Consider the following 24192-nt stretch of genomic DNA (forward strand, 5'->3'; position numbering starts at 1 on the left):
CCTATAATGCCCCATTTACAGAGTGGGAGCTCCTCAGTGCTCTTGCACATTGCCCCGACACAGCTCCTGGACCTGATCAATCCACAGCCAGATGATTAGACATCTCTTATCTGACTACAAGTGACATATCCTCATCATCTTCAACCGGATCTGGTCCAATGATGTCTTTCCATTGCAATGGTCGGACAGCACCATCATTCCAGTGCTCAAACCTGGTAAAAACCCGTTTGATGTGGATAGCTATCTGCCCGTCAGCCTCACCAACATTCTTTGTAAGCTGCTGGAACGTATGGTGTGTCGGCTGTTGGGTTGGGTCCTGGAGTCACGTGGCCTACTGGTTCCATGTCAGGGTGGCTTCCACCAGTGTCACTCTACCACTGATAATCTTGTGTCCCTCAAGTCTGCCATCCGAACAGCCCTTTTCCAGATGCCAACACTTGGTTGCTGTCTTTTTTGACTTAGGTAAAGCATACAGCATGACCTGATGATGTCATATCCTTGCCACATTGTATGAGTAGGGTCTCCGGGGCCCGCTCCCGATTTTTATCCAAAACTTCCTGTCGCTCCGTACTTTCTGTGTCCAAGTTGGTGCCTCCTATAGTTCCATCCATATCCAGGAGAAGGGAGCCCCATGACTTCAAGTTTTCAGCCATGATGACATGTGTCATGCATTTCTGTCAGTGTCGTACCATTCATCCGGAACCAGCACTTAACCTTAATGACGAGCCACTCACTGTAGTGGAGACATATCGATTTTTAGGTCTCGTTTCCGACGCTCATTTGACTTGGCTTCCTCATCTTCGTCAGCTTAAATGGAAGTGTTGGCAGCACCTCAGTGCCCTCCGCTGCCTGAGCAACGCCAACTGGGGTGCAGATTGCTCCACACTGCTGCAGCTCTATAGGGACCTTGTTCAATCCCGCCTTGTCTATGAGAGAGTGATTTATGGTTCGGCGGCACCCTCAGCATTCCGTTTGGTCGACCGATTCCAGATTCCACCATTGCGGAGTTCAACTTGCGACAGGAGCTTTTAGGACGAGTCCGGTGACAAGCGTACTGGTGGAGGCTGGAGTGCCTCCATTGAAGATAGACGTGCACAACTGCTGACTAGTTACATTGCACACATTCATAGCTCTCCTGAACATCCTAATTACCGTCTTCTTTTCCCAACCACGCCGGTTCACCTCCCGTGTAGGTGGCCCAGGTCATTGCTAACGATTGTGGTTCGCATGCGATTGCTTCTGTCTGAACTGGAGTCTTTCCCTTCACCACCTTTCTTCAAGGTCCATTCATGTACACCTCCATGTTGTAGCTGTAGGCCGAAGCTTTGCCTGGACCTTTCGTGTGGCTCTAAGGACTCCGTTAACCTTGGGACTCTGAAGTGGTTTACACTGATGGCTCGATGCCTGACGGTAATGTTGGCTTTGCCTTTGTCCACAGAGGCTATATTGAACAGCATTCCTTGCCTGATAGCTACAGTGTATTCCCTGCAGAGCTGGTGGTCATATCTCGTGCACTTCACTATATCCGTTCATGCCCCGAGGAATCGTTTCTTCTGTGTACTGACTCCTTGAGGAGCCTACAAGCTATTAACCAGTGCTATCCTTGCCATCCTTTGGTGGCGTCCTTCCAGGAGTCCATCTATGCCCTGGACCGGTCCCATCGTCAGTGGTGTTTGTGTGGACCCCGGGACACGTCAGCATCCCAGGCAACGAACTTGCCGACAGGCTGGCTAAACAGGCTACGTGGAAACCACTTCTGGAGATGGGAATCCCTGAACCTGACCTGCATTCTGACTTACGGCTTTGAGAGATGGAATGGCATAACAGTACGCACAACAAACTGTATGTCATTAAGTAGACTTCGAATGTGTGGAAGTATTCCATGTGGACCTCTCGTAGGGAATCAGTTGTCCTCTGCCGGCTCCTCATTGGCCACGCTTGGGCGACAAATTGATTACCACTTGCACCATGATGACCTGCCTCAGTGTCGGTACGGCGCCTGGTTGACAGTGACCCATATTCTGGTGCACTGTCCCACTTTGACTGCCCAGCGACAAAATCTTGGGTTACCGAACTCGTTGCCGCTCATTTTATCTGACAACGCCTCATTGGCTGATTTAGTTTTACGTTTTATTCATGAGGGTGGGTTTTATCGTTTGATCCAAGTTTTAGCGCATGTCCTTTGTCCCTCTGTGTCCTCCACCTTAGTGTTTTTAGGGTGAAGGTTTTAATGTGTTGCAGAGTGGCTGGCTTTTCCTTTTTATTCTCGTGGTCGGCCAGCCACTATAATCTGCTTTCTTGTTTTACTCTCTTCTGTTTCTAGCGTCTCTGTTGTTTTCTTGTCCTCTTTTGTTCCTTTTATTGTTCATTGCCTTTCCTTCGTTCTTGTGGTTTTTCCTTTCTTTCCGTTTTGTGTTATATGTCTCTTCTGTTTTATTCTCACACTTTTGGCATTGTTTTAATAGGAACAACGGACCGATGACCTTGTAGTTTGGTCCCTCTTTTAAACCAACCAACCAACCAACTTGAATGGTATTCAGGTATGAATAAAATTTGTATGTTTGATTTTGACGGTAATAACCCAAGACAGTTCAATATAATGATTTAAATAATGAGAACTACACAGGTTATTCATTTTTTTATGCTTAGCGTAATGTGTTTCGAGAAATTATTCTCATTTTCAAGTGCATTTGTGCATTGGTTTACATGAATATGTTTGGTGAAGATTTTCTGCCTCTCTTGCATCTTTTTGAAGTTATTCTGCAAGAGAGGCAGAAAATCACACATGCAAACATCATCAAACATATTCATATAAACCAATGCATAAATGCACTTGAAAATGAGAATAAAGTCTCAAAATGCATTGTGCTAAGCATTAAAAAATAAGTAATTGGTGTGCCTGTATTTAGGCTAACTGCACCCTGTGACCAACATACACCGATGTGTCGTCAGCATACATGGTAATAATGGAGTTGTTGTCTAGGATATTTGGGAATTAATTCACATAACATTTAAACAAATGCAAAAAGATGTAAAGTGGAGCATCGTGGACAGCAAAATTTATATTTATTATCTTCGAACTTCTTGTTTCAACCCTCTCATTTATCACATGCAACTTGTGCACACTGTTGCTTATCTTTTAAGCACAATTCACTTAAAAGCAACAGCTCTCCACTAACATCACTGTTTATGAGTCTTGTTAATAGTGCACCATGATGGACTCTGTTGAAAGCTTTTGAGAGATATAAACATACTCCTGTTGCTTGGTAAAGCACTCTGTCTTCAGGCCACAAGTGGCCCATCGGGACCATCTGACCTGCGTGTCATCCTCAGCTGAGGATGCTGACCAGAGCTGCTACTTTTTGGTTGAGTTGCTCCTCAATTGGCATCACGAGGCTGAGTACACCCTCAAAAACGGCAACAATGCATGGCGGCCCGGATGGTCACCCATCCAAGTGCCGGCCACGCCCGACAGTGCTTACTTCGGTGATCTAACGGGAACCAATGTATCCACTGCGGCAAGGCCGTTTCCTGTTGCTTGGTAACCTTCATTAATATTCCTTAACACACAGTGAACAGACTCTACTCCCACAGACATTGTTCTCCAATCATTTCTGAAGCCATGCTGGATATCACCTATACGATTTTTTCTAATTATACTCCTTTATGATTTTTGCATAATTTTCTCTGTTACTTTGCCGAAGGTTGGGACTAAGGCAACTATTTCCCCCTTTTTATACAAAGATTTGATTACACTCAGTTTAAAACTATGTGGCAATGCACTTTTCTTAAGTATACAGCTTATTACAGGGCCGGCCAGAAATTCTGCACGCGTGCGGTGCTCCTGCACATGTGCAACTTCCGGGTCACAGCGTGCACGCCGCAGCCGTCAGCGTTCATGTAGTGCATGTTTCTACGCACAGATGTCGCTTTATCCACTTGCTGAGATACTCTGTACCGGCGCATTCTAGTGCTCATTCCACAGCTTGCAAGCCAACCATGGGAAGGTATTTCGCGTATTAAACATTTAAAATACTGTCACAGTCTACTCATTGAGACGTCTACTTTTATGTTAACAGTTTAACCCGGTAAGACAAGTAATACAGTTAACAACCGTGGGTTTTTATTAAGGCAGCTTGACTGACGGCACGTAAATACGCGTAGTGTTTTTGATCTAGTATTTAAGAAAGAGAGCACTTAGCGACTTCCAACGAACCTTAGTCATGATTTCAAATAACATTAAACTAATGCAAGGTTTCCTATAACTAATTCTCGGTGCCCTAAGTTATACCCACATAATTTCTGTCTCACTGACCTCTGAACAGAATGACAACCGCAGACTTCTCGATGATGACATGTACCATTATTGCTATATCTTTCATCAGTTCCGTCTGAAATCTGCACAATAACCGACAATTAGATGAATGTTATGTTTTATCGACTTCAGCTGAGCGTAGCCCTTGAAGCATTTTTTTTTTTTTTTAAAGAACCTAAATGTAAGTATACAACAATCGGTTTAATGGCCAATTTTCCTTATAATAATGTAACATGGAGCAGAATGAGGCAATAGTGCACAGTTAGTTAGTAAACAATAATTTTTAATTATAAAAGGAATAAATCCAAACACATTTATCACTGGTCATGAGAAATGATATAGCTAAAATCGGACACAAAAGCACGGCTCATTGACAAACGCAAGCAGTTGCGGGAGATTTTCATCACTGATGCTTGATCAAAACGACTGAGAACATAGATCTTCCGTTCTTTGCTTTTTCACAGTACCTGCCATTTCTCAGTACTTCTCTGTTAAAGTTACGGTCACCAGGGGTAAACGAGACTGGGTATGTTGCGCTCTTGCTTGTACCACATAAACAGGGAAGAGGAGCCACCGCCGTTCATTTAGGATACATGCCTAATAACAGATGTCGCTGTCGCACACGTGCGCACATGTGCAGCACTTCCGCATGTCTGCACACTGTGCAGCGTTTGGCCGACCCTGGCTTATTAGGTGGACTAATGGTATGGGTAACTCTTGCTTCCATTATCTTCAATGGAAAAGGAAAAATTTCATTCCAGCCTGCCAATTTTTTATTCATGAGGCTCATTAGCTGCAGAATTGCTGTAATTGAAGGTAGCTTACAACAATTCAGTTCATTTTATTGTTATACCTACTACATGGCCTGTCCGATTTCATGCAAATATCAGTTTCAGTGGTATTTATAAAGTAATAGTTATATGTATTGTTGATAACAGAAGAATCAGAAACATTATCATTATTTAGAGTTAATTCAGTATGTTTAACCTCGTTTTCATAGTATTGTTTGTGATTTCATTCACTACTAATTGGCAAGACTTTGAGACACAATCAGAACTGTGTGCCTACTTGCTAATACTTTCTGCTTCTAGCCTCCTAACTTTATCACTTAGTTATTAGTAAATTCTTGAGCATATGTTCTTTTATGTTTAATTACATTTACACTGTGTCTTATGGTTAATCTTGTTAGGGGTATATACTTTTCCACACTGCCAGTATATGATGCCTTGAACCACTGGAAGTTTGAGACAGGTAGCTGACACCCCATTGAGCTGAAAGCTAGCTTACAAAATATAGGTGCTATTTTTAGTAGATGTTCCTGGAAAAATGAACCCTTTCAGCTGAAATATCGAGGGGTTGTTGTTGTTGTTGTTGGTTTTTTTTTTTTTTTTTTTTTTTTTTTTTTTTTAGTTGAGGTGCTGTTGATAAATAATGTACACATGTAACTTTTCTTAAGAATTGAAAAAGTTCGTGAACCTGACACAATGTGGTAAACTTTGAATTGCACCCTATAGCAATTCATTCCACTTTGTGAAATGACTTTTTATTGTCTCAGTTTTGCATACATTTATTTTTATCCAGATATTTATTTCTTAATTCATTACAACAGAAAAGTTTACAACTCCAAGTTAGTTTAATACAAAAATAATGAGTTATCTGTTCTCGTGTAATTTCTAACACAAGATCTTTAAACGTTATTATCTGGTTACAGTAAAAATTAAGATAACAAAGATGTAGATGGCTACTTTTTATGGGCAACATAAATGTGTGCTGCCTGATTTATTTCAGTCACCAGGTAACTCATTTCAACAAATCTTAATTACAGAATGAGATTTTCACTCTGCAGCGGAGTGTGCGCTGATATGAAACTTCCTGGCAGATTAAAATTATGTGCCCGACCGAGACTCGAACTCGGGACCTTTGCCTTTCGCGGGCAAGTGCTCTACCATCTGAGCTACCGACGCACGACTCACGCCCGGTCCTCACAGCTTTACTTCTGCCAGTATCTCGTCTCCTACCTTCCAAACTTTACAGAAGCTCTCCTGCGAACCTTGCAGAACTAGCACTCCTGAAAGAAAGGATACTGCGGAGATGTGGCTTAGCCACAGCCTGCGCGATGTTTCCAGAATGAGATTTTCACTCTGCAGCGGAGTGTGCGCTGATATGAAACTTCCTGGCAGATTAAAACTGTGTGCCCAACCGAGACTCGAACTCGGGACCTTTGCCTTTCGCGGGCAAGTGCTCTACCATCTGAGCTACCGAAGCACGACTCACACCTGGTACTCACAGCTTTACTTCTGCCAGTATCTCGTCTCCTACCTTCCAAACTTTACAGAAGCTCACAGTTTTAATCTGCCAGGAAGTTTCATATCAGCGCACACTCCGCTGCAGAGTGAAAATCTCGTTCTGGAAACATCCCCCAGGCTGTGGCTAAGCCATGTTCCGCAATATCCTTTCTTTCAGGAGTGCTAGTTCTGCATGGCTCGCAGGAGAGCTTCTGTAAAGTTTGGAAGGTAGGAGACGAGATACTGGCAGAAGTAAAGCTGTGAGTACCGGGCGTGAGTCGTGCTTCGGTAGCTCAGATGGTAGAGCACTTGCCCGCGAAAGACAAAGGTCCCGAGTTCGAGTCTCGGTCGGGCACACAGTTTTAATCTGCCAGGAATTTTCAAATCTTAATTACTCCCTTATATTACCCGATATAGTTTTTCTGTTACGAATGTTAAATCTTGGTTATGTATCAGTGTGAATAATTGTTTGTATTTTATTTTCAATCTACTTATTCATCTGAACTTTATGTATTGCCCTTTCTATTATCATCATCAGTAAAAGTCAACCCAAATGTGAAAATTTTCTTGTTGTGTCATTACAGTACTCTGCACTCTATGGATTGGGATTTGAAGTTGTTCCGAAGTCACCAACTTCACTGTTTGATATACCTGTGAGTATCGTGGCTGTATTTTTCGCTTTAATGCCTAAGTAAATTAAGAGATACTTCACATTTGCATCTATATGTGTATGTTTATCTGGCTGGATGGGGTGGGAGGATGTAAATTGTTTCATTTCCCACATATGTGCAGATAAGAAAGTGATACTTTATGTAATATACAAATAAATTGTTAGTTCAGTGTAGTTTATTTTTTAGTAATGAAAACTTTAACAACAGTGTTACAGAAACATTGTTTTTCAAATAAAATGTTTCTTTGTCGCAAGTGAAGAGAAAATGAGCTACCAGTAGTTTTGGTGGGAAGGGTGTGATGCCAATTTTTGCATCATTGCCTGACACAACTAGGAAGGTCATGGCTGTGAACCATGTAGCATGTGGAGATCAAAATTTACACTAAGATGATGGTTGAAAATACAGTAGACAGTGAATGTTATGATTGCAAGTAATGTGAGATCTAATCAGAAGTTATGAAAAACGACAGAATAATTTTAAACAGCTACATATGGTCAAAAAAAGTTCCAAATCAAAGTGTTGGTCCAGACAAGTGAAGTGACAGTTGTATTTCTGAATCAGCATAACGAAGGTTTCAAATTTTAAATACAAACTGCTGAGTCACCCAGCTGGTCAACTATTTATATCCTGTTACAGACCAACAGCTATCTGCCATGATCCCTGGAGTTGCAGCAGCTGAAAGCTGAATTATTTGCCTTGCAAATAGCATTGCTGCTACTCTCCAAGTCTGTCTCCATACTGCTGGAATGGCAGTATATTAGATAGCCCTGCCCTTTAAATGGCCCATAGGGCCAGTAGAGGGTGGGGAGAAACTGAGAGTGGTGACACAGAGGGGCAGTCATCTGTGCAAACAGCTCAGTGACAATAGATGTCACGGGCATTTTCACAGGGATTTGTTCTTCCTGTTAGGATGGAACTGCAACAGCTGTGGGCAGTAGTTTTTTCTCCACAAACTACCCATATTCTGTTGCCCACGCTAATCTTGGCATAATGAGTTGATAGGGGGTGCAGAGGTCATATTCTTGCCTTGCTGGGAGCATGGCCAGGAGCTTTGGTGGGTAGTGTTGGAAGTCTGGGACTTAGCGATCTGGACCTGATCCAGTGAGGAGGCATAACTGGCAGTGGAGGCCATTTCAGGCAGCTACTTGGGCACTGATGAGGTTGTGTTGGACATAACATAATTTGACTGCCAGTGCCAGAGCTGATTGCAATGGCATACGAGGCACTCTTGTTTGCTCCCCCCCAACCAGTAATGATCCATTGGGTCTACAATGGTATATGGCCATACGTGCAAGTCCATGTGATAGTATGAGCATGTCTGTGTGGACTGGGCCCTCTGAGTCATTCTCAGATTGGAAGGGGTATGGTGCATGTGTCCTTGTAGCTTATCACCAAGACTGTGGTCATATTCAGTTGTGGATCCATACTAAGAAAGGAAACATTTCAGAAGTCATCATCATCGTCTTGGGCCTGTAAAGTTCCGACACATTGCTTTGCTTCAGAGTTTGATGGAAAAGTAATGGTGGTCAGATGTAATATGCTACTTCTTTAGCAAAAGGAACAGACTCACCCAATGTGCATTGTTGGACATTGTCAGAGGTGATAGTGGTGATGCTCCCTCTGTGGTGAAAATCATTGATAGAGCTCTAATTGTTGTTGTTGTTGTGGTCTTCAGTCCTGAGACTGGTTTGATGCAGCTCTCCATGCTACTCTATCCTGTGCAAGCTTCTTCATCTCCCAGTACCTACTGCAACCTACATCCTTCTGAATCTGCTTAGTGTATTCATCTCTTGGTCTCCCTCTACGAAATTTACCCTCCACGCTGCCCTCCAATGCTAAATTTGTGGTCCCTTGATGCCTCAAAACATGTCCTACCAACCGATCCCTTCTTCTAGTCAAGTTGTGCCACAAACTCCTCTTCTCCCCAATCCTATTCAACACCTCCTCATTAGTTATGTGATCTACCCATCTAATCTTCAGCATTCTTCTGTAGCACCACATTTCGAAAGCTTCTATTCTCTTCTTGTCCAAACTGGTTATCGTCCATGTTTCACTTCCATACATGGCTACACTCCATACAAATACTTTCAGAAACGACTTCCTGACACTTAAATCTAAACTAGATGTTAACAAATTTCTCTTCTTCAGAAACGATTTCCTTGCCACTGCCAGTCTACACTTTACATCCTCCCTACTTTGACCATCATCAGTTATTTTACTCCCTAAATAGCAAAACTCCTTTACTACTTCAAGTGTCTCATTTCCTAATCTAATCCCCTCAGCATCACTATCCTCCCTTCAAGACACTGTCCATTCCGTTCAACTGCTCTTCCAAGTCCTTTGCTGTCTCTGACAGAACCACAATGTCATCGGCGAACCTCAAAGTTTTTATTTCTTCTCCATGAATTTTAATACCTACTCTGAATTTTTCTTTTGTTTCCTTTACTGCTTGCTCAATATACAGATTGAATAACATCGGGGAGAGGCTACAACCCTGTCTCACTCCTTTCCCAACCACTGCTTCCCTTTCATGCCCCTCGACTCTTATAACTGCCATCTGGTTTCTGTACAAATTGTAAATAGCCTTTCGCTCCTTGTATTTTACCCCTGCCACCTTTAGAATTTGAAAGAGAGTATTCCAGTTAACATTGTCAAAAGCTTTCTCTAAGTCTACAAATGCTAGAAACGTAGGTTTGCCTTTTCTTAATCTTTCTTCTAAGATAAGTCGTAAGGTTAGTATTGCCTCACGTTCCAACATTTCTACGGAATCCAAACTGATCTTCCCCGAGGTCCGCTTCTACCAGTTTTTCCATTCGTCTGTAAAGAATTCGCGTTAGTATTTTGCAGCTGTGACTTATTAAACTGATAGTTCGGTAATTTTCACATCTGTCAACACCTGCTTTCTTTGGGGTTGGAATTATTATATTCTTCTTGAAGTCTGTGGGTATTTCGCCTGTCTCATACATCTTGCTCACGAGATGGTAGAGTTTTGTCATGACTGGCTCTCCCAAGGCCATCAGTAGTTCTAATGGAATGTTGTCTACTCCCAGGGCCTTGTTTCGACTCAGGTCTTTCAGTGCTCTGTCAAACTCTTCACGCAGTATCTTATCTCCCATTTCATCTTCATCTACATCCTCTTCCATTTCCATAATATTGTCCTCAAGTACATCACCCTTGTATAAACCCTCTATATACTCCTTCCACCTTTCTGCCTTCCCTTCTTTGCTTAGAACTGGGTTGCCATCTGAGCTCTTGATATTCATACAAGTGCTTCTCTTCTCTCCAAAGGTCTCTTTAATTTTCCTGTAGGCAGTATCTATCTTACCCCTAGTGAGACAAGCCTCTACATCCTTACATTTGTCCTCTAGCCATCCCTGCTTAGCCATTTTGCACTTCCTGTCGATCTCATTTTTGAGACGTTTGTATTCCTTTTTGCCTGCTTCATTTACTGCATTTTTATATTTTCTCCTTTCATCAATTAAATTCAATATTTCTTCTGTTACCCAGGGATTTCTACACTCCTGGAAATTGAAATAAGAACACCGTGAATTCATTGTCCCAGGAAGGGGAAACTTTATTGACACATTCCTGGGGTCAGATACATCACATGATCACACTGACAGAACCACAGGCACATAGACACAGGCAACAGAGCATGCACAATGTCGGCACTAGTACAGTGTATATCCACCTTTCGCAGCAATGCAGGCTGCTATTCTCCCATGGAGACGATCGTAGAGATGCTGGATGTAGTCCTGTGGAACGGCTTGCCGTGCCATTTCCACCTGGCGCCTCAGTTGGACCAGCGTTCGTGCTGGACGTGCAGACCGCGTGAGACGACGCTTCATCCAGTCCCCAACATGCTCAATGGGGGACAGATCCGGAGATCTTGCTGGCCAGGGTAGATGACTTACACCTTCTAGAGTACGTTGGGTGGCACGGGATACATGCGGACGTGCATTGTCCTGTTGGAACAGCAAGTTCCCTTGCCGGTCTAGGAATGGTAGAACGATGGGTTCGATGACGGTTTGGATGTACCGTGCACTATTCAGTGTCCCCTCGACGATCACCAGTGGTGTACGGCCAGTGTAGGAGATCGCTCCCCACACCATGATGCCGGGTGTTGGCCCTGTGTGCCTCGGTCGTATGCAGTCCCGATTGTGGCGCTCACCTGCACGGCGCCAAACACGCATACGACCATCATTGGCACCAAGGCAGAAGCGACTCTCATTGCTGAAGACGACACGTCTCCATTCGTCCCTCCATTCACGCCTGTCGCGACACCACTGGAGGCGGGCTGCACGATGTTGGGGCGTGAGCGGAAGACGGCCTAACGGTGTGCGGGACCGTAGCCGAGCTTCATGGAGACGGTTGCGAATGGTCCTCGCCGATACCCCAGGAGCAACAGTGTCCCTAATTTGCTGGGAAGTGGCGGTGCGGTCCTCTACGGCACTGCGTAGGATCCTACGGTCTTGGCGTGCATCCGTGCGTCGCTGCGGTCCGGTACCAGGTCGACGGGCACGTGCACCTTCCGCCGACCACTGGCGACAACATCGATGTACTGTGGAGACCTCACGCCCCACGTGTTGAGCAATTCGGCGGTACGTCCACCCGGCCTCCCGCATGCCCACTATACGCCCTCGCTCAAAGTCCGTCAACCGCACATACGGTTCACGTCCACGCTGTCGCGGCATGCTACCAGTGTTAAAGACTGCGATGGAGCTCCGTATGCCACGGCAAACTGGCTGACACTGACGGCGGCGGTGCACAAATGCTGCGCAGCTAGCGCCATTCGACGGCCAACACCGCGGTTCCTGGTGTGTCCGCTGTGCCGTGCGTGTGATCATTGCTTGTACAGCCCTCTCACAGTGTCCGGAGCAAGTATGGTGGGTCTGACACACCGGTGTCAATGTGTTCTTTTTTCCATTTCCAGGAGTGTATTAGCCCTCGTCTTTTTACCTACTTGATCCTCTGCTGCCTTCACTACTTCATCCCTCAGAGCTACCCATTCTTCTTCTACTGTATTTCTTTCCCCCATTCCTGTCAATTGTTCCCTTATGCTCTCCCTGAAACTCTCTACAACCTCTGGTTCTTTCAGTTTATCCAGGTCCCATCTCCTTAAATTCCCACCTTTTTGCAGTTTCTTCAGTTTCAATCTGCAGTTCATAACCAATAGATTGTGGTCAGAATCCACATCTGCCCCTTTAAATGTCTTACAATTTAAAACCTGGTTCCTAAATCTCTGTCTTACCATTATATAATCTATCTGATACCTTTTAGTATCTCCAGGATTCTTCCAGGTATACAACCTTCTTTTATGATTCTTAAACCAAGTGTTAGATCAAACCTGAGATCACAAAGCAGCACAAACTCCCCTGTGGCCAGTGGAAGAACCTCTGATTAACACTGAGTCTGTAGTACAAAGAAAAATATATCTGTACGTCAGTCCATTGTAGCTCTTCTATATGCAGAATCAGATAAACATCTACATTAGATTCAACACTGATACGGGGGGCATTAAGTAAGTAATGCAGCACATTTTTTTCCCTTGGCCAATTTCAGTTGAAAAAATGTGGAATTTGTTTTCAGCCCCTGTAGTTTCATGGAGTTCCTACAGGTGCCCTTCACAATAGTCTCTGTAATGGAGATGCATTCCAAGAAGTGAGCTGTCATTGAGTTTCTTTTGGCAGTAAACCAAAGCATCACAGATATTCACTGGCACTTGCAGAATGTCTGCAGAGACGCAGCAGTGAGCAAAAGCACAGTGAGTCACTGGGTGAGGCATCTGTCACCATCACAACAAGATCACGCAAACCTGTCCCATATCCTCAATGCCAGCTGGCTGTACACTGCTGTAACTTCTGCAATGTTGGAACTGTTCATTGCCACAAAAATGCCTTCTCCGCAACACAAGGCCTGGCACAAGTCTGTGCACCCGAGAGGAGCTCACAACACTTCATTGGACTGTTCTTCCTCATCCTCCGTACAGTCCAGATCTTGCACCTTCTGACTTCCATCTGTTTGGCCCAATGAAGGATGCATTCTGTGGGAAGCAGTATGTGGATGATGGGGAGGTTATTGACGGAGCAAGGCTTTTGCTCCGACATCGACCAGTAGAGTGGTATCGTGCGGGCCTACAGGCCTTCCCATTAAGGCGGCATAAAGCCGTCACATTGAATGGAGATGATATTGAAAAATAAAGTTGTGTATCCAAAAGAGTGGGGAATAATATGGTCTATTGGAATCCCGAATAAACCCAACCCCTTTCTGAAAAAAAAAATTATTGCATTAGTTGTTGAATGCACCTTGAATATGCTTTGAAATCAGTACAAATATGAATTGTGCCATTAAGCTTTTTGTTTGCCACAGTGGGCATCACCCTTTGGCTTGATGTGACTGATGCTACAACATGTGATGCTTCTAAATGGTGGAGTTTTGCATTAATACACTTTTATTTTTACTTATTCATTTGGTCCATGCATCTTATAATGTACAGATGTACAAAATATGGAACAACTACAACATTTGTGCTTAGAACAAGATACAAAAATAAAGCGCTGATGACCTCGATGTTGAGTGCCCATAAGCCACAACACACACAAAGTAAAAAGAAATTTTATGCACAGTTGACTACTGTGTACATAGTATTTCCAGAACACAATTTTCCATAAGATTTAAATTTTTTGAGGAGAGGATGAGATCATATGGCCAATACAAGTTTGTCTTCAGAGACTCATCAACATAATAAAAGGTGTTTTTGATTAACATTTCCTTTACATTACTTCTAAAAGTATTGGTTCTTTTCCTAACAGATTGGGATAGGGATAGTTTGCTGAAAAATTTCTCATCTTATCACGACTTCTACTCAGTTTGGCTCACAAGATGAATGTTTGCCATGAATCGTGTGTCAAATGGTTCAAATGGCTCTGAGCACTATGGGACTCAACTGCTGAGGTCATTAGTCCCCTAGAACTTAGAACTAGTTAAACCTAACTAACCTAAGGGCATCACAAACATCCATGCCCGAGGCAGGATTCGAACCTGCGACCGTAGCGGTCTTGCGGTTCCAGACTGCAGCGCCTTTAACTGCACGGCCACTTCAGCCGGCAATCGTGTGTCATATTTGTGCATTTATCCATTGGTAACAAATGAGTCAAGATTTTTCTTGTTTTGTTTTGCAAAAATAATTGTTTCTGGAATGAAAAGACAAGGCACAGAAAATACACAGCAGTGAGGATTAAAATTACAACACTGTGAACTGATAATACAACAAACATCAAGTTGGCATGAAGTGTACTTCATGCTTGGACATTCAAAAGATCAGCATTTCAGTGCAACCACACAAAACAGGTTGAAGTAACACATCTGTGTTCCTTACATAAGGGAACACTATGCTGTGGTTTTCACATTTAAAAATTAGATTAGATTGCTGGTTGTTTGTGTGAAAACAGATTATGTTTTGTGAAACAGAGAGAAATGCCACCTAGCATACTCAACACCGTGCAGTATCTCAGTTGTTCTGAAAACAAGAATAATATTGGAGCTAATGGGATGTGGCTCCATTCTGCTGTATAACCACAATCAAATGCTCTTGCATGTTATCAGTGATGTTTCTTGTGTACTCGGTATGATTTCTGCTTTGGGTAGTTATCTTGGAAAAATTTAATGTGGCTTTAATCCTTAACTTCTCTGCACTCCTGTGCTAATGTTCCTTCATCTTTTGCCAATGAAAGGCAGTTACATACGTACATAATAGGGACACCATTTCAGCCTGTGTTAACTTCACCCACTTGAGACTACCTCTGCCAGCTGCCTGAATGGTGCCTTGTTGGCAAGCCATATGCATTGTCTCGTGTGATTTCCAACATATTCGTATCCTGCCATCAGCATGTACTGTCTGTAGTCCCTTTTAATATTTGATTTTCTCTATAGGACAAAGATCGGGCAACTGAGTTGGTGTCGGAATAACAGGGGGCAATTATAAAGAAGGTTGCGTGAATAATACTTTTGTTTCCATTGATTATTTTCACTTGTTGGTTCACTACAGCCCATAATGCCTCAGCACCACTCCTAAAGGTTGGCAGATGAATTGTGATCCTAACCATATTTGATACCTTATATTTCTGTGGCAGAGAATCTACCTCCCCACCCTGTTCACAGGGCACTTTTTCTTTTCCTGTATTATGCAAATATTGTTCAATGTACTTCCACCATCCATAACAGAAATAATTTCAGAACACTTGCTGTGTACTAGATTTAAACTTTTATTACAGTTTTCTTGGTCTTTCACTACCTAAATACTGTTTTTGTATGTCACTTTTACCCACTTACTATCTGAAGAAATCAAATTGTTTGCTTCAAAGTTTTATACACAGCCTAGTGTAAATTCAAATCAATCAGAGTATTCCTCACATGAAGCATCCAAGTTGCTAACCAGAATACCATTAGTTAGCACATTAATTAAAACTTGTATTTGAAAACCAAAGTCTGTAAAAGAATGTTGCTACTGGTGAAAACACCACAAAATATGTTATTAGTATAACGTTGACTGTTACTTGTGTTTTTAAAGCAATAGACTAGTTACTACATGTTACCAAACAATTTTTAGTTGGCTGCAAAGGTGGTGAGCCAACATGCCAGTATGTTCATCATTAATTAAGGATACAGAAGCTCTGATATCCACTTGAAAAAAAATCCACGTCCATGTTGTCGATGAACAGTTTGAGTAGAGATTTGATACTCGCATATGCTTTGCAGTGTAGTGCCATGTATGACACAGACTGTGAGCAGCTTTGATTGATGACAGCCACATGTCAACGTTTGTTGCTAGGAAAACCTGTAGAATTGTGCTGTATAGAATTGCATTGGCTGTGACTGCTTTCTGGACCACCACCTCTGAAGGTCTCACTGTATGGTGGTACAACATGCAATGTGTGGTTTTTATGAGCAATAAAAAGGGTGGAAATTATGTTTATGTTGATCTCTATTCCAGTTTTATGTACATGTTCCAGAACTCTCGGAACCAAGGTGATGCAAAACTTTTTTTGATGTGTGTATATGCCTGCTTCAAATTCTTCTGACACTTATTGGAACTTTGTCTAGCAGCCACTACATGTGTTTGTGTCTCAAAATGAGTGAAAAAACGCCAGCTATCAAATGACAAGCTACTGAGGTCTATGAGAGTTCGTAATGTAGACCCAACTTGTAAATGTGGCTGCTAGAGGACAGTAGCAAAGTAGACTGAACATGAGAACAAGAAATGGTACTAGCCATGAAAAACAGCAGAAACCATTGGAGATATGTATTCCAAGGTTCTATTAAATCCCAGAAACCTAAATGCTGACAGTGCCAGTGTAGACACCAGTGGTGCTGATGTTGACAGACATTGTCTTGCCCTGCTATATGCTCCAGCAGGTCACTCTGCTGCTCCTATAGTGTAGGGTGGTATTAAATAAATTTTCACTACTTGAGAGGCCTCCCACAAATAAAGAGTGATCATAGGACAATGAAACTTTATGGAAACATTTGTAAGGACTTGTGGAAGAGCAATAACAAATAAACCATTGAAAGAAAGACATTTAATTTCCAAATGACAGGGTAACATTTGTTAATCGTGCACCACATTTACATCCCATGTTACAAATATTGCTCAATGCAACAACCATCTGCATCCACAATGGCTTGCTCCTAACCACGTTAGAGATTGCTCTACTGCTGCTTGAAACATCTCCGGTGGGATATTAACTACCTTCCTCACTATGCTCATCTTCAGTCAGTTAGTGTCCCACTGATAAACCCTGTCATTCAGGTATACCCACAGCCAGAAATTGCTTTAGTTCAAATCTGATGATCTCGGTGGCCACATAATTTGGAATGATCGATCAATGATTCAGTTTTCTCCAAATGTATTACAGAGTAAACAAGTGTCCTCATGAGCAGCGTGAGGTGGATCTACAACATGCATCAAAACAGTCGAGTCCAAAGCACTTCTCTCTCAAAGATCAGGGATCATGTGTTTGCAAGGAAGATCACATAACATGTGCCATTCATGCTGCATGTCCTTGGTCCTTAGGGCCCAAGTTCCTCAAAGAAAAATGGACCAGTCATGAACTATGCTGTGAAGCCCCACCACACAGTGACATGTTCACCATACAGGGGAACTTCATGAACAATTGTTCACAGCACTTTTCAGATGGTGAACCGAGGAATGTTCAGCTGTCCTGACACTGCTAGTGCACTGCTTGAAGTTCACACATTGTGTCCAGCATTCTCAGCCATCACAACAGTAATTTCTTCAAGATTTGTGGTGTAATTGGCCATGGGCTTCTCCCAGGAGCAGCTCCCAAATCTCTAGTTAATTCGAACTTCAGAATAATGTTCTTCAACCCCAGTGCATAAGGAAGACCTCTCCATATTTTTTTAATATGCCAATACTCATGAAGAGCAGCAGCACTGCAGTGCACTGTCAGAACTTTGGAAATTTGTGGTAAGGTACTATGGGACCATTAACTGCTGAGGTCATCTGTCCCTAGGCTTACACACTATGTAATCTAACTTAACCTAACGACACACACACACACACACACACACACACACACACACACATGCCCGAGGAAGGACTTGAACCTCCGACGGGGCACTGTCAGTGCCTCATTTTTATAAAGTTGGATGTCTGTATGGCAAACAGTTTTCCATCTACAATGGTTCAGGTAACAAACATTTAATTATAACCATCCTGTGTTTGATTGTGGTGTTTTTGTTCCTGTTGTTGTTCATCCTGTTGTTGTTTATTCCAATATAGTTCCATATCAAAATCCAGGCCCAGATAAGTGAGGTAACAGTTGTTTTTATAGATTGGCATATCAAAGGATTCAAAAATGAGATACAAACTGCTGATCCAACCACCAGACTGAGTATTTATTTTCTGTTGTGGGCCAACAGCCATCTCATGCAACGTGTTTGTGGTGACCCCAGAAGGTGCAGCAGTTGAAACTGGAACTATCTGCCAAACTCTGCCACCACTCTCCTAGTATATATCCATATTTCTGGGTTGGCAAAGATGTCAGACCTATGGTGAAAGCATGTAGGGAAAGAAGAAGAAAAGAGTATACAGAGAAATCTTGAGGCAAAGTGGTTCAAGGAAGATAGCTTAACTCCATGAGGAAAGCTATGTATGAGTGAAGACAATGAGCTTGGACAAACTTCAATAGAATGGGCAGTCATCACCATGTTGTGTGAAGTGCTAACGTGAACATAACATTAATAATAATAATTTGTTCAAAGACCAAGTCATCTCTTACAATCCATAGACTAATACAATATAGGGATTTTGTAAGATCACTGTTCTGAATTGGTGAAATATAATTACTGTTTAGAATTTATAAATGTAGCTTTAGGCAAATATTATTTTATTTTGAGGCTTCAGTCCATTTTTTATTTGTTAATATATGGGATGATTCACAATTTATCTTTTTTTAAATGTTTAGCAACCAATATTATTTTATGCATATCTCTCTCTCTCTCTCTCACACACACACACACACACACACACACAAATTGAGGAAATCAGCTGTGACATGGCCCTCTGGTTTTGAAAAATGAGTAACTCTTCTTTCCATTGAACATGATGTGTCTTTTAACTTCAGTGTATGTGAGAGCAATCTCTTCAACAAAATTGTTATTTTTGCATCCCACGTGATTCTTGGCTATATTATATGCATTGTTTGTATTTGACAAGTAAGTAAAACGTCTAAAATACTTTGTATTACATTTCACAAAGAAGAGAATATAAAGAAAAGAAAGTGATGAACATGCTATTCAAAACTTTCAGGAAGTTCAATATCTTCTGGAAAGTTATATATGGATAGGGCTAGCAGACAAATGTTATATCTGAATAGTGATATATATGTCATTTAATCCCATTATTATGACCACCAGCTACTACCCAGAGTAACCATTCTGTGCAACATGGAAAACAGCTAGACTGACTGGTAGTGACTCATTCAGTTGCTTGCTGGTAATTTGTTACATATAGCTGTAGCTATATACCTGTTTGAGACTGTGTAGCAGAGGATTCACAGAATCAATGTGGCTAGCAAAGTGGACCCACCAATTCTCATTTCCATACAAGGCCTGGAACTGGGTGGCCAAAGAAGCACATGAAAGTCCTCATCATTTTCTTGTAACTGTTCTTGGAGATTTACATCAATATGACATGTTTCACTGTCATACTAAAAGACTGTGTCAGACAAAGGGTAGGTATTCATTATTTATGGGTGTGTATGATGTGCAAGGATGAATTTGTAATGAAAGCAAAATACAGTACCTTGCAAATGAATGTGCTCTGTGGAACCTCATATGCAGCAAGGCTTGTAGAACTGTCATTGTAGATTGTTGTTGTTGTTGTGGTCTTCAGTCCTGAGCCTGGTTTGATGCAGCTCTCCATGCTACTCTATCCTGTGCAAGTTTCTTCATCTCCCAGTACCTACTGCAACCTACATTCTTATGAATCTGCTTAGTGTATTCATCTCTTGGTCTCCCCCTATGATTTTTACCCTCCACGCTGCCCTCCAATACTAAATTGGTGATCCCTTGATGCCTCAGAACATGTCCTACCAACCGATCCCTTCTTCTGGTCAAGTTGTGCCACAAACTCCTCTTCTCCCCAATCCTATTCAGTACCTCCTCATTAGTTATGTGATCTACCCATCTAATCTTCAGCATTCTTCTGTAGCACCACATTTCGAAAGCTTCTATTCTCTTCTTGTCCAAACTATTTACCGTCCATGTTTCACTTCCATACATGGCTACACTCCATACAAATACTTTCAGAAATGACTTCCTGACACTTAAATCTATACTTGATGTTAACAAATTTCTCTTCTTCAGAAACGCTTTCCTTGCCATTGCCAGTCTACATTTTATATCCTCTCTACTTCGACCATCATCAGTTATTTTGCTCCCCAAATAGCAAAACTCCTTTACTACTTTAAGTGTCTCATTTCCTAATCTAATACCCTCAACATCACCCGACTTAATTCGACTACATTCCATTATCCTCGTTTTGCTTTTGTTGATGTTCATCTTATATCCTCCTTTCAAGACACCATCCATTCCGTTCAACTGCTCTTCCAAGTCCTTTGCTGTCTCTGACAGAGTTACAATGTCATCAGCAAACCTCAAAGTTTTTATTTCTTCTCTATGGATTTTAATACCTACTCCGAATTTTTCTTTTGTTTCCTTTACTGGTTGCTCAATATACAGATTGAATAACATCGGGGAGAGGCTACAACCCTGTCTTACTCCCTTCCCAACCACTGCTTCCCTTTCATGTCCCTCGACTCTTATAACTGCCATCTGGTTTCTGTACAAATTGTAAATAGCCTTTCTCTCCCTGTATTTTACCCCTGCCACCTTTAGAATTTGAAAGAGAGTATTCCAGTTAACATTGTCAAAAGCTTTCTCTAAGTCTACAAATGCTAGAAACGTAGGTTTGCCTTTCCTTAATCTTTCTTCTAAGATAAGTCGTAAGGTCAGTATTGCCTCACGTGTTCCAGTATTTCTACGGAATCCAAACTGATCTTCCCCGAGGTCGGCTTCTACTAGTTTTTCCATTCGTCTGTAAAGAATTCGCGTTAGTATTTTGCAGCCGTGGCTTATTAAACTGATAGTTCGGTAATTTTCACATCTGTCAACACCTGCTTTCTTTGGGATTGGAATTATTATATTCTTCTTGAAGTCTGAGGGTATTTTGCCTGTTTCATACATCTTGCTCACCAGATGGTAGAGTTTTGTCAGGACTGGCTCTCCCAAGGCCGCCAGTAGTTCCAATGGAATATTGTCTACTCCGGGGGCCTTGTTTCGATTCAGGTCTTTCAGTGCTCTGTCAAACTCTTCACGCAGTATCGTATCTCCCATTTCATCTTCATCTACATCCTCTTCCATTTCCATAATATTGTCCTCAAGTACATCGCCCTTGTATAGATCCTCTATATACTCCTTCCACCTTTCTGCTTTCCCTTCTTTGCTTAGAACTGGGTTTCCATCTGAGCTCTTGATATTCATACAAGTGGTTCTCTTATCTCCAAAGGTCTCTTTAATTTTCCTGTAGGCAGTATCTATCTTACCCCTAGTGAGATAAGCCTCTACATCCTTACATTTGTCCTCTAGCCATCCCTGCTTAGCCATTTTGCACTTCCTGTCGATCTCATTTTTGAGACGTTTGTATTCCTTTTTGCCTGCTTCATTTACTGCATTTTTATATTTTCTCCTTTCATCAATTAAATTCAATATTTCTTCTGTTACCCAAGGATTTCTACTAGCCCTCGTCTTTTTACCTATTTGATCCTCTGCTGCCTTCACTACTTCATCCCTCAAAGCTACCCATTCTTCTTCTACTGTATTTCTTTCCCCCATTCCTGTCAATTGTTCCCTTATGCTCTCCCTGAAACTCTGTACAACCTCTGGTTCTTTCAGTTTATCCAGGTCCCATCTCCTTAAATTCCCACCTTTTTGCAGTTTCTTCAGTTTTAATCTACAGCTCATAACCAATAGATTGTGGTCAGAATCCACATCTGCCCCTGGAAATGTCTTACAATTTAAAACCTGGTTCCTAAATCTCTGTCTTACCATTATATAATCTATCTGATACCTTTTAGTATCTCCAGGGTTCTTACATGTATACAACCTTCTTTCATGATTCTTAAACCAAGTGTTAGCTATGATTAAGTTGTGCTCTGTGCAAAATTCTACCAGGCGGCTTCCTCTTTCATTTCTTAGCCCCAATCCATATTCACCTACTACGTTTCCTTCTCTCCCTTTTCCTACATTCGAATTCCAGTCACCCATGACTATTAAATTTTCATCTCCCTTCAGTATCTGAATAATTTCTTTTATTTCATCATACATTTCTTCAATTTCTTCGTCATCTGCAGAGCTAGTTGGCATATAAACTTGTACTACTGTAGTAGGTTTGGGCTTCGTATCTATCTTGGCCACAATAATGCGTTCACTATGCTGTTTGTAGTAGCTTACCCACGTTCCTTTTTTCCTATTCATTATTAAACCTACTCCTGCATTACCCCTATTTGACTTTGTGTTTATAACCCTGTAGTCACCTGACCAGAAGTCTTGTTCCTCCTGCCACCGAACTTCACTAATTCCACTATATCTAACTTTAACCTATCCATTTCCCTTTTCAAATTTTCTAACCTACCTGCCCGATTAAGGGACCTGACATTCCATGCTCCGATCCGTAGAACGCCAGTTTTCTTTCTCCTGATAACGACATCCTCTTGAGTAGTCCCCGCCCGGAGATCTGAATGGGGGACTATTTTACCTCCGGAATATTTTACCCAAGAGGACGCCATCATCATTTAATCATACAGTAAAGCTGCATGCCCTCGGGAAAAATTACGGCCGTAGTTTCCCCTTGCTTTCAGCCGTTCGCAGTACCAGCACAGCAAGGCTGTTTTGGTTATTGTTACAAGGCCAGATCAGTCAATCATCCGGACTGTTGCCCTTTCAACTACTGAAAAGGCTGCTGCCCCTCTTCAGGAACCACACGTTTGTCTGGCCTCTCAACAGATACCCCTCCGTTGTGGTTGTACCTACGGTACGGCTATCTGTATCGCTGAGGCATGCAAGCCTCCCCACCAACGGCAAGGTCCATGGTTCGTGGGGGGGGGGGGGGGGGGGTCATTGTAGATACATATCTTATATACCTATCATTCTAACTTATGATATGTGGTTCTCATGTATTATATGCTGCTGAGATCAAATTTTGAGGTGGTCATAATAATGTGGACTGACTGAATAGAAGACATTTGTGCGCGTGTTTCTCTCTCTCTCTCTCTCTCTCTCTCTCTCTCTCTCTCGCTCTCTTTCTCTCCCCCTGTGAGTGGACTTTGCTGTCCATCAGGCAGCACATCAGTAATGCTGTCAAAACTTTCTTTTCTCTCTCTGTTGGCAACAGTTTCACTCTGCAAAACAATTTGCTATGAAAAATATAATTCCGCATATCAAAAAATCCCTTGAATAATATTGAACTGCAATTAAACTATAATAATTTATAATTACTAGTATTGTATGTCAACCTGTTATTGTTTGCCAGTCAGCATTAGAATCTGGAAAGAGTTAATGAAGTATTGGGAAAAAGTAATACAGTTGTACACAGTAGAAAGTCATTTTCTGCTTCACAAGTGCAAAATTTGGTGTTCCTAGATGTTACATAGCTTTAATTCATTATTTCTCTTTAAATCTCCTCTACTATCAAGAAAGTGGAGGCGACTATCTCTTCATTTGGACAAGTCATTTTGAAATACATTTTACAATTTATTTTAATATATGATTGTAGTGTGTAAATTACCAACAAAGATTTTCTTATGTATACATTACATGTGTTTTAGGAATTTACGTGTTTCGTTCAGCAGCTAGGGAAACTTGCAAGAGAAACTGGCCTCGATGCACAAAATTATACTTGTAGAGGGTGTGGAAGTGCTGTTGGAATTAATGCTGGGAAAGCTAGGTATGGATGAGCACACTCCACCTCATCTGAAAATACTTATATCTTTCTTACTGGAATAAAAAGATAACTGTGTAAAATAAGTTTGATAGACACTCACATTTATTTTGTAAACCTTTTTGTCATCTTGCAATTTGGCAATATAACTTCAAAAATGTGAGATTGAAAAATAATTAAGCAGTGTGATACATAATGAAATATGTACAATGTAAGTTTTAACACTTCCTTATAAGTATAACACAGTAAAGTAATGCTACACAATATTTGCATTTACTAATTGCAACTTAGTAAATGTGCAGTGCAGTAAATGAAATATATTGCAGGTGATATTGGTGATTTCTGGCAGTGACTCATAGAGCTTCCTAAATCTTATTCTCCAAAGAATAAGTACTTTTCATG

General features: G+C 41.7%; 1 protein-coding gene across 2 annotated transcripts in view; it reads left to right on the forward strand.

The window, feature by feature from the left end:
- The window catches only part of LOC126248114 (run domain Beclin-1-interacting and cysteine-rich domain-containing protein), a 155579-nt gene that overhangs the window by 82603 nt on the left and 48784 nt on the right, over positions 1–24192 (forward strand). For both annotated transcript variants that reach the window (XM_049948790.1, XM_049948791.1), the window contains exons 3-4: positions 7185–7253; positions 23678–23796. In XM_049948790.1, coding sequence (XP_049804747.1) covers positions 7185–7253; positions 23678–23796 — 188 coding nt within the window. The remainder of the gene's footprint in view (positions 1–7184; positions 7254–23677; positions 23797–24192) is intronic.

This window comes from Schistocerca nitens, chromosome 3 (assembly GCF_023898315.1).
Source record: "Schistocerca nitens isolate TAMUIC-IGC-003100 chromosome 3, iqSchNite1.1, whole genome shotgun sequence".
In the NCBI taxonomy this organism is placed as follows: domain Eukaryota; kingdom Metazoa; phylum Arthropoda; class Insecta; order Orthoptera; family Acrididae; genus Schistocerca; species Schistocerca nitens.